The 13,832-nt window shown below is 42.4% G+C and overlaps 1 protein-coding gene across 2 annotated transcripts; it reads right to left on the minus strand.

The window, feature by feature from the left end:
* Positions 1–276: 276 nt before the first annotated feature.
* LOC123763629 (uncharacterized) lies at positions 277–11,009 on the minus strand. 2 transcript variants are annotated; one of them, XM_045750870.2, is made up of 5 exons: positions 10,600–11,009; positions 5,767–6,258; positions 4,983–5,194; positions 4,257–4,407; positions 277–2,500 (listed from the first exon to the last, which is right to left on the minus strand). In XM_045750870.2, exons 1-5 carry the CDS (start codon positions 10,700–10,702, stop codon positions 2,103–2,105), a joined length of 1,356 nt encoding a protein of 451 aa, XP_045606826.2. In that variant the 5' UTR covers positions 10,703–11,009; the 3' UTR covers positions 277–2,102. The 2 variants fall into 2 exon arrangements, with proteins under 2 accessions (XP_045606826.2, XP_045606827.2); XM_045750871.2 differs by having other exon boundaries at positions 1,063–2,398; positions 10,600–10,959.
* Positions 11,010–13,832: the final 2,823 nt, after the last annotated feature.

Consider the following 13,832-nt stretch of genomic DNA (forward strand, 5'->3'; position numbering starts at 1 on the left):
ACTCACCTAGTTTTCCTTGCGGGGGTTGAGCTCTGGCTCTTGGGTCCCGACTCTCAACTGTCAATCAACAGGTGTACAGGTTCCTGAGCCTATTGGGCTCTATCATATCTACACTTGAAACTGTGTATGGAGTCAGCCTCCACCCCCAAATGTGTGTGTGCATGGCAGGTGTGTGTGTGTGTGTGTGCGCATGGCATGTGTGTGTGTGTGTGTGTGCACGCGCGTTCTGGCACACGAGGTGGCACAATCTGGTGTCATCTACAGTCATAATAACAATTTACTTCTATATATTTTATTGACAATAATACAGACTCAGTTCCCAGCGGAAACATTGCATTAAAATGTTTATTAACACTAATACACAGCTGATGGTCGCAGACACGTGACTCTTGTTTACACAGTCAGCTGACCGCCCTGCCAGCTGACTCCACCACAAGTCATTTACGGGATAATATCATATGCAAATAATCTTGCTTTCTTTTATATATCTAATTCTCTTTGACACAAAATGTATCCACAAATACACGACATAATTTTTCCCATTATGTTTTTTTTTTCAAATTACTCTGAATTTTTGTAATAGGTTGAGGCAATTTTATGAGAAATATAAAAGGAAATATATTTTCATAATTGAAAATAATTTTTCAAATTTTTAATTACGAATATGGTTTTAACCTTTGAATCGAGAACTCGCCTCGTTACACTTTTTTTTCGAGCTCACTTCGTCTTTGGGACGAAGTGAGCTCGAAAGTGAACCCCTTTCCCCGGGTTTGGAACTCCTTCCAAACAATTGAAATTGTTTGGAAGGAAATTGTCTTTGAAATTTCCCCTCGTCATTGGAACTGCTTCTTCCCTGGCTTTGGATTTGCAACCTCCCCCCCCCCCCCCCGTCTTTCCAAGACAAATCTCACTCTACTAAAGTTCTCCCTCACTACCACTGTCACTATCAACATGACAACCCATCTGCATTTCACTAAATATATATTTTTTTTCTGTTGGTATTAACCTCTCAAATTTTCACACTCAAAAATAACTAGAAAAAAATTGCAAATAAATTCAATAAACGTTTCAACCTTTATACAATGCTATTTCAACACAGCAATATCTAATACAGTAAATTTTCCCATGCACACTGTGACAAATCAGCACTGCTTATAACTGCATATATTAATAAGGCACATAAAATATATATCTTAATCATTAGCTCATTTATGTAAAGCATATGCTAACCTTTTATCAGGTATGGCGAACAGGTAAGACTAGTTAGGTTAAAGCTAAATTATGCACGCATAAATTGTGGCTTGTTTTCAGGGACGTCTTTCTTTGTGAGCATTATCGAGCATTATATATACACACACACGTATATATAATCTGTTATTGAATATGGCCTTAACGGTATGATTAATGATTCTAAGACGAATCTTCTCAATATTTCTTATGTTTTTCTTCACTGTCGAGGGAAGTTGAAAAATTAACTCTCCAAAAGTTTATTTTCACACTATATTTATGGTCTGATGCCTAGGGAAGCGTTGCGCAAGGCGCTCCTTACATTTTCAAAGACACCTTTATCTTTGAAAATGTAAGGAGTGCCTAGCGAAACGCTTCCCTAGAATGATGTGATGCGAATTTGTCAATCACTAGCAAATTGAGTAACATACCTACTCTGCCTTCGTGAGAGTTATAAATGTAGGAAGATAGTTGGGACCTACATGTATACTTTACCCCGCTACACTCGTGGTTCATAGGCGCAGATATTTCAACAATATTCTCAACATTTTAGGATCACACAAATAGGCGTTTAGCTAAATTGGGCCCCCAGCATCAGTTTTAAGCTACACACACACACACACACACACACACACATACACACACACACACACACACACACACACACAGTAAAATATCGTTGTATGACTGAAGCAGAATGAGGTTTATTTAACTATGGTTTAACTGCTACGTTAAAAGCAGTTTTTAATACCCTTTTTTTTTTTTAGTCCATAACCGAAATAAAATTCCATTACGGCACCTCATTTATAATCCTCTATAATCTAGAGTATTAAATGAGATCGCAGAGTGGAATAGAGCTGCCGAGCTTCCCGGTTTTACATGAGGTTCAGATCAACAAAATCTTTTGTCGAGACGAACTTGGGTGATCTGGGGCCAGTGACCGAGCCAGGGGTGGCTTCGGGAGTCTTCATAGACACCGTCATAGTCACTTCCGAGGCGCTGTTACAATCTTCTTTCTCGTTGGGCGAGTCAGTGACCGTCAGGTCCTTGCGTCTGTCACTCGTGCGCTTGGAGGAGGTCCTCGAGTTGGTGGAGGTCCTCGAGTTGGTAGAGGGCCGCTGAAGTTGAAGCAGCCTCCTGGAAGCTTGGTAATAGAGGGCGGCGAAGAGGGCTGTGGTGGCCAGACAGATGAGGAAAATTAGGGCCAATAACCAAATCATCGTCTGACAGGATGATGATGAGTTACTGCTGTCTGGGGATGGCAGCGACAAGTCTGTAAGGTTAAGCAGTATAAGTGCACCTTGGATTAAAGTGACTGTAAGGTACAGGGGAAGTGATAAATGGAATTTATGCATGGTGCAAATAATTGATGGGTCTATAAATGTGTTCCCAGTATGCAAGAGGGGGTGAGAGAACACTTGCTGTGAATTACTGACAAATAACCTTGAAATCGATCACTGAAAAGTTCCTGAAAGCAGTAATTTCAGTTTAAGAAATCGTCAAAAAAAAGACAGGTTGATTACAGGTTCAAATATGGGAATACTATTCCCTCTGATATGCTTTCATCAGTTCTTGGAACGTTGTCTTAGTCGCAGCTCTTCACCCCATGTTGTTATTTACCAATATTATACCCCAATATTGAAAAATATTTTTTCAATATTCTTTTTTAAAAATATTCTTTTTGTTAAATCAAAATTTACATTTAAAATAAACTCCATCAGAAGCTACTTTCTATATATGGTGATAAACGGAATTATACGTTTGGATAAATTTGGATTACGTTAGGTTAATTATAATAGTTTCTCATTTTAGAAATAGCAAGAGTGAAATCCCATCACTTTGGATTCTTCAGATCCCCCATATAGCTGTCTGCTATTGGTCATTATTTACACACGTTACATCCAAATTCTTATCTTCCCTTAAGAACCTTATCAGATGTTGATTTATAATTTATGTTTAAGGCTGCAAGATCAAAAAATGGAACTATCTAAGATTAAACATTTATTTGATATTTTTATGGATGTCTCCTTGGCTCTCAGCCTAAACTACTGGTTATTCCCCTCAGCCTCTGCCATTACTATTTCTCCTATTTGTCAATTTTACTCCTAATTCCTACTATTGTCGCTCAAATTTTTTATTTCAAAATCTCACCAGATGCTATTTTATAAATGTTGATTATTATGGCAATATTAGAAATAGCTCATTTAGTTTTTGAAATAAACACTGTCTTATGCAAATTTTCTCAAATAGTGTTACTATAGCGCTTGAAAAGTGCTAGTGAGGTGCACGGAGACTTAAATGTTAATGTTAGGCAGAAAAATAGCAAGTAGAGTTTAACAGTGAATAACGCTTATTCCTTAACCTGTGGAAAGTCAGCAGAGTTGTATACGACATGTATACTTACTGTTTTGGTGTCTGACCTGACCATAAAGACCATAAATGGCAATGACCATAAAGTCATTGGTAGATCAAATTGGGAGAGAGAGAGAGAGAGAGAGAGAGAGAGAGAGAGAGAGAGAGAGAGAGAGAGAGAGAGAGAGAGAGAGAGAGAGAGAGAGAGAGGCGTGGAATGCCTCAAAGCGAACAGATTCTTATATAATAGAGAACATTAGAATACATACTAACTCTACAGAGAATACTGAGAACGGTGGTATTGGGTTCCTTTCCCGTTAAGACAGCTTGAAACGTCCCAATCTGTACAAGCTATAGAGACGCATGCCAAAGATAAGGAAATAAACAGATTTTTGGAACAGTTGAAACAGGTCAGACTCCACGACAGTAAGTACAAACTGGATAAATTTGGTTTTAGGAAGAGACATAAGGATGTACTGCTTTGGAAATCCGTTTGTAAAGAAGGATAGGGATAGTCAGGTTGGGATAGTCTGCCAGTAAGATGAAACGAACAATGTACCAAGGATCATGATATACTGAACCTGCCTAAGATGGCCCAATATGCACATATGTACTTGTGATCTTAATCTCTTGAGGGTCATACTAGCGTGTGAGGTAACAGTCGAGGTCGTATTTACCTGGGGGGAAATATCTCGCCACGCCCTGGAAGCGAGAATCACAGGCGCTCACCAGTCCATTTCCGTCCGTCACTTCGGCCTCCACTCCTCTGTTGTGATCGAGGATCGAGTACTTAACAAGACCCCCTACAGGCGCACCATCCACCAACACCTGTAGTAAGCACGGGAAGAGTTGTAAACAAATACCTCCATAGTGTCTAGCTACTTGGACTGGACGGTAGAACAACGGTCTCCCTCGCATTTTCAATTACCGACCGTCCAAGTGTGGCTGGGCACCTATCCTCCCCTCTATCCTAAATCCCTACCTAATCCTAGTGCTATTAAACCATCAAAATTTGAGCAACCTCCTCCTCAAAATAGTCTAAGGTGCACTAGCCTTTAGAGATGTATGCGGACGAGGAGTCACAATAACGTGGCTGAAATATGTTGACCAAACCACACCCTAGAAAGTGAAGGGACGACGACGTTTTGACTTGAGAATGGTCCAGGACGGACCGAAAAGTCGTCGTCCCTTCACTTTCTAGTGTGTGGTTTGGTCAACATATTTCAGCCACGTTATTGTGACTCCTCGTCATACATACATACATCTGTGAAGGGACGACGACGTTTCGGTCCGTCCTGGACCATTCTCAAGTCGAAACGTCGTCGTCCCTTCACTATCTACGGTGAGGTTTGGTCAACTTTTGAGATGTTAATATACCCAAAAAACCTGAGCGTGAACCTCACCCCAATGGTGCCCAGTTGACCGTCCCAAACGAGTGTAATATTCCTCAGCCTTGCCGGCGGGCCCAGGTCAGCTGAGGTAAGGTTGGCCGTGTGATGTCCTCCCCGGGAGCCGCCGGTGTAGGTGAGAGTGAGGTGCAGTGGGCCCTCACCCTGACGAAGGAAGATTGAGTGGTCACCACTCTGTGTCTTCGCTGCCCGGCTCAGCAAACATCCTGAAATATATGCGGCGCTGGTCTCAGCGATAAGTCTCGAAAATAAAATAATTAGCTCTAATTTGTTTTGTTCTTCACTATAGCTTGTTATGTCCATGTTATATTTATAAATGTAGAATAGTTAGATTCGATGTAATCAAGACTTTTGCCTTAAACAATCAGTTCTACGTTAAATGCGTTAACATAGGGAAATTATTATGGTCAAAACAAGAATTTAGCCAATACCTACGATAGACATTTACAAACCAAAAATTCTACATTTACGGTGTAAGTGGTTGAGATGATAACTTGAAGATAACCTTATAATACAATCACTGTTTGCCAGTGAAGGCTACTGATCACCTGGGGCCCTTTATGACGAGATGATGACGATTTTAGTATCACATAGATTACGTGATGTGTGTCAAGATCTATTTTTGATTACATAATTTAGGGCAGCTGTATAAATGCAAATGTACCAAAATTATTTTTAAAAAGTCTACCGGAACTCCTTGCAAGCTCTTGGGGGTCACTGATATAGTCAGCAGTAATTCCTGACATTCCTTGTTCGTACGTGCCACCAGAAGCCTCACCTGTGACGCAGTTGAAGTAATGCTTGGCTTCCTCCACGGTGACCCAGTGCATACGGACGGGAGGAGTCAGTCCGCTTCCGGGAATCACCAACCGCCCTTGGAGCTTGCCTAGTTTCCCAACAAGAAATAAGTCATACAAGGACCCTGCCAGTGTGACGTTGTTCATATAGGACCCGGCCAGCGATGCGTCGTCAGAGTTGGACTCTGCCTTTGAGACGCCGTCGGAAACAGCCAACTGTATCCAGATCTCCGTCGTGTCGTATTGTCTGAAGAGCTCAATGGGCCAGTTGAGTAGCTTCGTCGTCCTCCCGTTCGTGCATTCTGAAAGGAGTGATCGTACCACAAAGAAGATGGTACAGTTGTGCGAGGCGGACACCAGATGAAGCTTCATTGACATTATGTTAGTTTGTGGTGTTACGGATGTGGACACCCGCTCCTCGAACTCCTTCACGTGTGGCTCTTCGCTATTTTTCTCGCCATACACAACACAGTCTGGAAATAGATCCGTTAGACATCAACACACATACATAACTTTCATAAGTTTGACTATATATTTAACACACAAATTAATAGTTCTGAAATTGTCGTTGTTGGGACGCTCGAAATTTTTGTAACATGTAGTCAATTGATACGATCCACAACGGTAATATTGAATTTTCCTCCCAAATACAGAGATAGTTTTTGTAAAAAAAAACGGGTGAGATGTGTGTTTCATCTCGAATGGGAATTTTATGAAGTACTCGGGTTGATCCCAAAATTTTGTGTCATTTAGGAGTTGAGAACCCAGATAGACTCGAGTTCTCTCTTGCTTTCATCCCACTCTCTCTCTCTCTCTCTCTCTCTCTCTCTCTCTCTCTCTCTCTCTCTCTCTCTCTCTCTCTCTCTCTCTCTCTCTCTCTCTCTCTCTCTCTCTCTCTCTCTCTTCTATATTTGTCTTTAATTCAACCAAGACACTCTACTTACTGCTGTAAACGTGTCAAATGACATAAACAACATTTCTTTGACACATTACGTGAAAGTTATGATTATATTTTTTTACGTTTTGCCGAGAATAATGTCTAATGATTTACAAAATAGTAAGAAAATAATACTGTTTAATATTGTTTTGATTTTGTAGAGGGTCGAGCATGTAGCCAGTGCCAGAGTCGTCATGGGGGTTCTCTATCGAAGCATACGATATCCTGCTATGAATAATAGAACCGACCTTGAACCACATATGTTGGGCTCCTCAGTAATCTCCGTGCATAGGTGGGAGAGGCTAGCCTCAAGCGTCTGGCCTCAAGCCAGATTGACAGACATTCTATTTTAATCATGTAGTGACATGTGCTGCAAAACAATTGTAGTTCAGAATAACGTTGAAGCAAAGTTCGAACGTCAACGGGATGTCTAGGATTTAATCCTACTCCAGCTTGGGCTGTGTAACTAGAGTACACTACCTACCTACACTGATGTGGTGATCCTCGACACCTTGGTAGTGTCTAACCTAACCTAACCTTGGTAGTGGAGGGTGTGACACTACCACTACCCCTCATTAGGGTGGTGGTGATGGTGGTGTTTCAAGAAAGAGTTAGACCAGCTAAGGACGCCAGCCGGTGTCACGCCCCCCTTCCCCCCATCCCCCCCTCCCCACCCCTCCCCCCCCCTCCCTCCCCCTCACAACCACTGTTGGTGATAACAACTTCCTTTCACCCCCCCCCTCCCCCCCTTCCCCCCCCTCCACCCACCAACCCTCCCCACCCACACAGCTATCTCTAACATTTTCTGTCTCATGTTTATGCACTTAATGCTACACACACACACACACGCGCGCGCACACACACACACACACACACACACACACACACACACACACACACACACACACACACACACACACACACACACACACACACACACACACACACACGGGGACTGGTAGCCTGGTGGGTAGCGCGCAGGACTCGTAATTCTGTGGTGCGGGTTCGATTCCCGGTTCAGACAGAAACAAATGGGCAAACTTTCTTTCACCCTGAATGCCCCCTGTTACTTAGCAGTAAATAGGTACCTTGGAGTTAGTCAGCTGTCACGGGCTGCTTCCTGGTGTGTGTGTGTGGTGTGACACACACACACACACACACACACACACACACACACACACACACACACACACACACACACACACACACACACACATACTCTCTCTGGGGCCTGGTGGCTGAGTGGACAGCACGCTGGATACGTAGTGCTGTGGACTGGGGTTCGATTCCCGGCGCCGGCGGAAGCAAATAGGTAGAGTTTCTTTCACCCTGATGCCCCTGTTAACTGTTGAGCTGGACGATAGAGCGACGGTCTCCCTTCATGCAGGTCGGCGTTCAATCCCCGACCGTTCAAGTGGATAGGCACCATTCCTTTCCCCTGTCCCATCCCAAATCCTTATCCTAACCCTATCCAAGTGCTATATAGTCGTAATGGCTTTGCGATTTTCCCTGATAATACCCTGCCTCACCCTGATTCCCCTGTTATCAGTAAATTGGTACCTGGGAGATAGACAGCGGTTACAGGCTGCTTCCTGGGGGGAGGGGAGAGAACATAGTTGATTGATTGACAGTTGACAGACGGGCTGAAAGAGCCAGAGCTCAACCCATTAAACCAGAGCTTAATGGGTTTCTTATATACAAGAAAGGGGGAAAAGGGGCAGCCACATCTCAACCTAACCACAGTTTGATAAGGAATCAGAGGAGATATGATAACAGCGTACAAGATTTAAGGGGCGTAGGGCGGTAATATCATTGTCATTTTGGATATTATTCAGACTGGCAGAACCAATGGCTCAAAATATGAAATCAACTCTCCTAATCACGAAAAACATAAATTATAAAGATATGAGAAACTATATGAAAGGGGGGAAGGTTATCAGCTTGTCTGATTAGACCTGCCACATCGAGACGAAGATTGCCAACCTGTAAGATTAGATCTGGTCATTACCAAGGGCACTGTTAACATCGACTGCTTAAAGGTATTAGATCCCACTAGGAACCATTGTGTGGATAAAGTGAAGCTGAGCTTGAGCTCTCGGTGGATAAAGACCATAGAGTCTCTTGGTGGATAAAGACTATAGAGTCTCTCAGTGGATAAAAATAGAGAATCCAATTCCCTGTGAGAACAAAGAACGAAGACAAGAAAGATTTACGAACTGGTTGCAATTCCTCAACCGGGTTCTTGAATTGAAACAATGAGACTTTTATTCAAAAAGATTCTTTATTCAGTAGAAATTCTTTAAAAAAATGGGTTAGCTTGAGTTTTTATTGAGGCTGCCTTGAGATTACCTGTAGGCTACCTTGAGGTGGCTCTAAGGAGCCGAGTCCCCGCGGCCCGGTCTCTGACCAGGCCTCCTGGTTGATGGAATGTCAATCTGGCAGCAGGAATTTATGCCGCTGGTAATACCATGACATGTCGAAAGCTACGCAATTTGCCACTCGCTCAACAATAAATGTCAGCTCGGATAACATCAAGATAAAGGGCAATAAAGATAACGGAACACTCGGACATCGATGAGAATGATATCTCATCTAAACAAAAGAGATTCTTAGCAGGAAAATTCCTTATTCAAATGCAGGTTTGAAGCCCATTTCACAGGGACGATGTGAACCTGCGAAGCGATTTGCTTTTCTAAAGTGATACATCAGGAGATAATGTTATTCTTCAAAATAAAAGTGAAACCTAAAACCATACGTAATTGGAAGATTTTTCAGAGGATTTTTCAGAGGTTTTTCAGATTTTTCATTTTTTTTCATAATGCCACTGTCAAAGTCAATAGATAAATTGTCTGCTAAACACGTCTAAATAGGTAGTAAAGACATTAGTCATTGAATAAGTATTGACAATAATAAAACATCGACTTGAGAATTGTCCAGGACGGACCGAAAAGTCGTCGTCGTCCCTTCACTTTCTAGTGTGTGTGGTCTGGTCTACGTCAATAATTTAAACAATACAACATTTTCATATCTATGCAACGCCTCATAGACACCGTCCAACACCTTTATGAATGGATATTCTCGTTGCTACATTTCCAGTCCTTAGAACAATTACATTCCACTCCCTCAATATCAGCCTTTTTGTTTGCAATACTCGGCATCTGTAATCAATATATCATTTTGGCGCTAGACAGTATTTCGTGAGCAATGAAGATAATAAGAACAGAGGACACTGCAGAAGGACTATTGACCCATACGATACAGTTCCTATTGATTTCCATCTCTAACTCATCAGTATATATGTCTAACCTACTCTTGTAATAATTCATCTATTCCATGTCTGTTACGTTACTCGGTAACTGGTTTCAAGATTCAATATTCCTGTTTCTAAACCAGTAATTTACTCAGGTCTTTCCTGAATCTAAATTTGCCTAATTTATATCAGTTCTTGGCTATGGCGATTACTAACAAATGAAAATTAGGTTGTATCTCGAAGCTCATTACAAAATATAATTGGAGTTGTTTTCGCTGGGTACTGAGCACTGTTTCCGCTCGGTATTGTTTGATGTTTTCATTCGGTACTGTACGTTGTTTTTTACTCTGTACTGTGCACTAATTTCGCTCGTCACTTTGCGCTATTTTTGCTCGGTGTTGTGCTCTGTTATCGTTCGGTACCTGTGCACTATTGTCACTCGGCACTGTGTACAATATTGTGCACGAAACTGTACCCTATTCAGATGAAAATGGAATTCAAGTTTCTCCTCACTACAAAAGTTCACACTTGCCTAGAAACATGAACCAATGTTATTGATTCGTTACCGTGAACAAAGTCAGTTGAATAAATAATTAAGCATTAATTTAGTCATTACATATACCTTACCTTCAGCGTCGAGGTTAAGTTCTTGGGCCATGGCTGTAGTGAGGAGCTCAGAGGTTAACAACAGAGCCATGAGAATCATCATAGTGGTGGCCCTGTGTATCATTCACAACCTGGAGTCGAGTCCAAACACACACACACACACACGTTTCTTAGGTAAACTTACACAGGTAATATATATATATATATTCCTATACATATATACTTCAAAACCTGTTTCTCGGAGGCCAGGGTTAAAGCCTCGGCTGTATTCTACGGCACAGACGCCGCTCAAAGAACTTTCGCTTTCTCCTGGGTACAGAAATCGGTGTGGAATGAGACAAGTTAGTCACCTCCAGCTGGTGCTGGTGGCACATCTGGCCCTCAGACACTGGCACTTGCCACACGTACACTTGTTTCCTCTGATAAAGTTTGTCATATCCGCTGTGGCTCCGGCGACTAAAGCTTCTGTAGCAACTCCGGGACACACACCAGGAGTGTGAGTGTGTGTGTGTGCGTGCGTACGTGTGTGTGTGTGTGTGTGTGCACGAAAGTAAGCACGCACACATACATATATACACGAATTAACGCTGCCTGAGTGCATATACACTATTCATGGTCTAAAGTTGATAATGGCAGCAAATTGAGAAAGGTCCAATTCATCACAACGTATATCCTCAGTGATGAAGCCATTGACGTCATTACTGATGACGGGATGCGTCTCACACTTTGTCACTAACGGTACTGTCTATCCGTCCGTCTGTCTGTCTCTTGCGCACTCTTTCTGTCCGTCCGTCCGTCTCGTATTGTCTCTTTCTCTGGTCCAATCACTGGGGCTAGACGGTACAGGGACGGCAGCGATTCTTGTAGATCAGCCGTCCAATCCCTGACCGTCCAATTGGTTGGACACAACTCCTATCCTCCGAAATCCTTATCCTTGCCAAGTGGAATATAGTTGTAATGGCTTACTGCTCTCTCCTGATAAATACCTCTGTCTCTCTGTATCTCTGTCTGTCTGTCTCTCTCTCTCTCTCTCTCTCTCTCTCTCTCTCTCTCTCTCTCTCTCTCTCTCTCTCTCTCTCTCTCTCTCTCTCTCTCTCTCTCTCTCTCTCTCTCCGTGATTCACCACCACATTATAAATCCTTATCTGTGACGTCATGAGAGAGAATGTCAGATGCAAGAACTTTCTTACGAAAATTGTACACACAGAGAGTAATGAAATATAGTGAGACGCAAGAAAGAGTGAATGATTAAAAGCAGTGTGACGCATGAGTGAATGTTGAAATGCAGTGTGACGCATGAGTGAATGTTGAAATACAATGTGACGCAAGAGTGAAGGATGAAATATATGTCCATGTCTGAATACAATGCTATCAGAACACACATCAGTTGATAATTTATTATTTAACTTTTCTATCTCTGTAACTGAGCTTGTCTTACCTCATTCAGGATATAGTTAATTCCCAGTCAATTGTTGTTATTGTTATAAATATCCTCCTGGTGCTTCGGAGCTCATTAACTGTTTAAATATTGTAAAAAAAAAAGCCGCCAAAGATTGAGAAAAGATGCATAGGGGCCAGATTCACGAAGCAGTTACGCAAACACTTACGAACCTGTCCATCTTTCCTCATTCTTTGACGGCTTTGGTTACATTTATTAAGCAGTTTACAAGCATGAAAACTTCCCAATCAACTGTTGATATTGTTATAAACAGCCTCCTGGTGCTTCGGAGCTCATTAACTCTTTAATAACTGTAAACAAAGCAGCAAACAATTGAAAATAGATGTACAGGCTCGCAAGTGCTTGCGTAACTGTTTCGTGAATCTGGCCCCCTGGCCATTAGTGACGGCAAATCTTCTCTTGCATACGAACGCACTGACGATAAATGTTATGCTTTCGAACGCATTTAAATGACACAGGATCGTACAGAGTACAGCGATTCGGTGCTGTACTCACACTTGTTCATGTTTGTTCGTGATTGTTCACTTATTTTTGACATCTTGAAGTTCATAGTTGAAGACGACTCACTGATCTGCAGAGGCACGAACATTAAAAAAAAATTCTGTCTATTAAGTGAATATTTATATAGATTCATAAATTCATATTCTTAGAAGACATAATTTTTTATATTTATCTCTGGGAAGATTTTGAGCATTTACAAGGGGCGTTTAAGACGCTGCTAAATGGTTGTTGGCTTCTCACTGTCAGGGACAACAAGCCTGTTAGGCTTATCGAGGCTTCCCTAGCTAATGACTGTCCTTTTCCCAGATGCAACTCACAACAGTTGGCTGACTCCCGTGCAACTAGTTAATGCGTAGTGTACTCAGGTATAATGTGTAAGCGGTCTTTTTTTTTGGTCTGTGTGGTTCGATATGTTCTGTGTGGTGTGTTGTGGGTGTGTGTGGTGTGCTGTGGTGTGTGTGATGTGCTGTGGTGTGTGTAGTGTTCTGTGGGTGTGTGTGGTGTGCTGTGGGTGTGTGTGGTGTGCTGTGGTGTGTGTGGTGTGCTGTGGTGTGTGTGGTGTGCTGTGGTGTGTGTGGTGTGCTGTGGTGTGTGTGGTGTGCTGTGGGTGTGTGTGGTGTGCTGTGCTGTGTTGTGCTGTGGTAAATATGGTGTGATGTGGTCTTCATTAGTATGTTCATATCTGAATAATGTTCTTTGCTGTGCTGCTATTTCTTTGAACAACGTGTTCTTCCCTCCCTAACATCTATTATTGATGTTTCTATATTTATATAATTAGTAGTAACAGCAGAAGCTGTTGTTGTAACAACAACCTCTATTGTTACGTGATACTTCAAACACAATCACACGGTTTAAGCAGCTCCTTGACAGTGCTGGGGTTGAGGGGGAAGGGTGAGGAGGACAGAGGCGTGCTGGGATTGAGGGGGAAGGGTGGTGGGGAGGACAGAGGCGTGCTGGGATTGGCGTGACAATAAACAATCCAAGCTCAACATTATACACCTTTGTTTGGAAGCCGTGAACACTAGCGTCCAAAGTGAGGTGATTTAGTAGGATTAAATCACCTCACTTTGGACGCCGGTTCGCACTAATGAGCAACCAACCTGGGTAGGGCAGGAGAGCTGGTCGGGGGAAGGGGGGGGGGGGAAGAGAGGTCGTACGCTTATGGCTTGGTTCAACAACTTTAAATTAGACGCTTGTCAAACGGGCTGCAATCAGCATGCTTGTCTTACGTTAAAGCCGGTAGATACTGGGTATATTTTACGTGAACTGCTCGTCGCCAGTAATATGTCCAACAC

The sequence above is a fragment of the Procambarus clarkii genome, chromosome 52 (genome assembly GCF_040958095.1).
Source record: "Procambarus clarkii isolate CNS0578487 chromosome 52, FALCON_Pclarkii_2.0, whole genome shotgun sequence".
Classification (NCBI taxonomy): domain Eukaryota; kingdom Metazoa; phylum Arthropoda; class Malacostraca; order Decapoda; family Cambaridae; genus Procambarus; species Procambarus clarkii.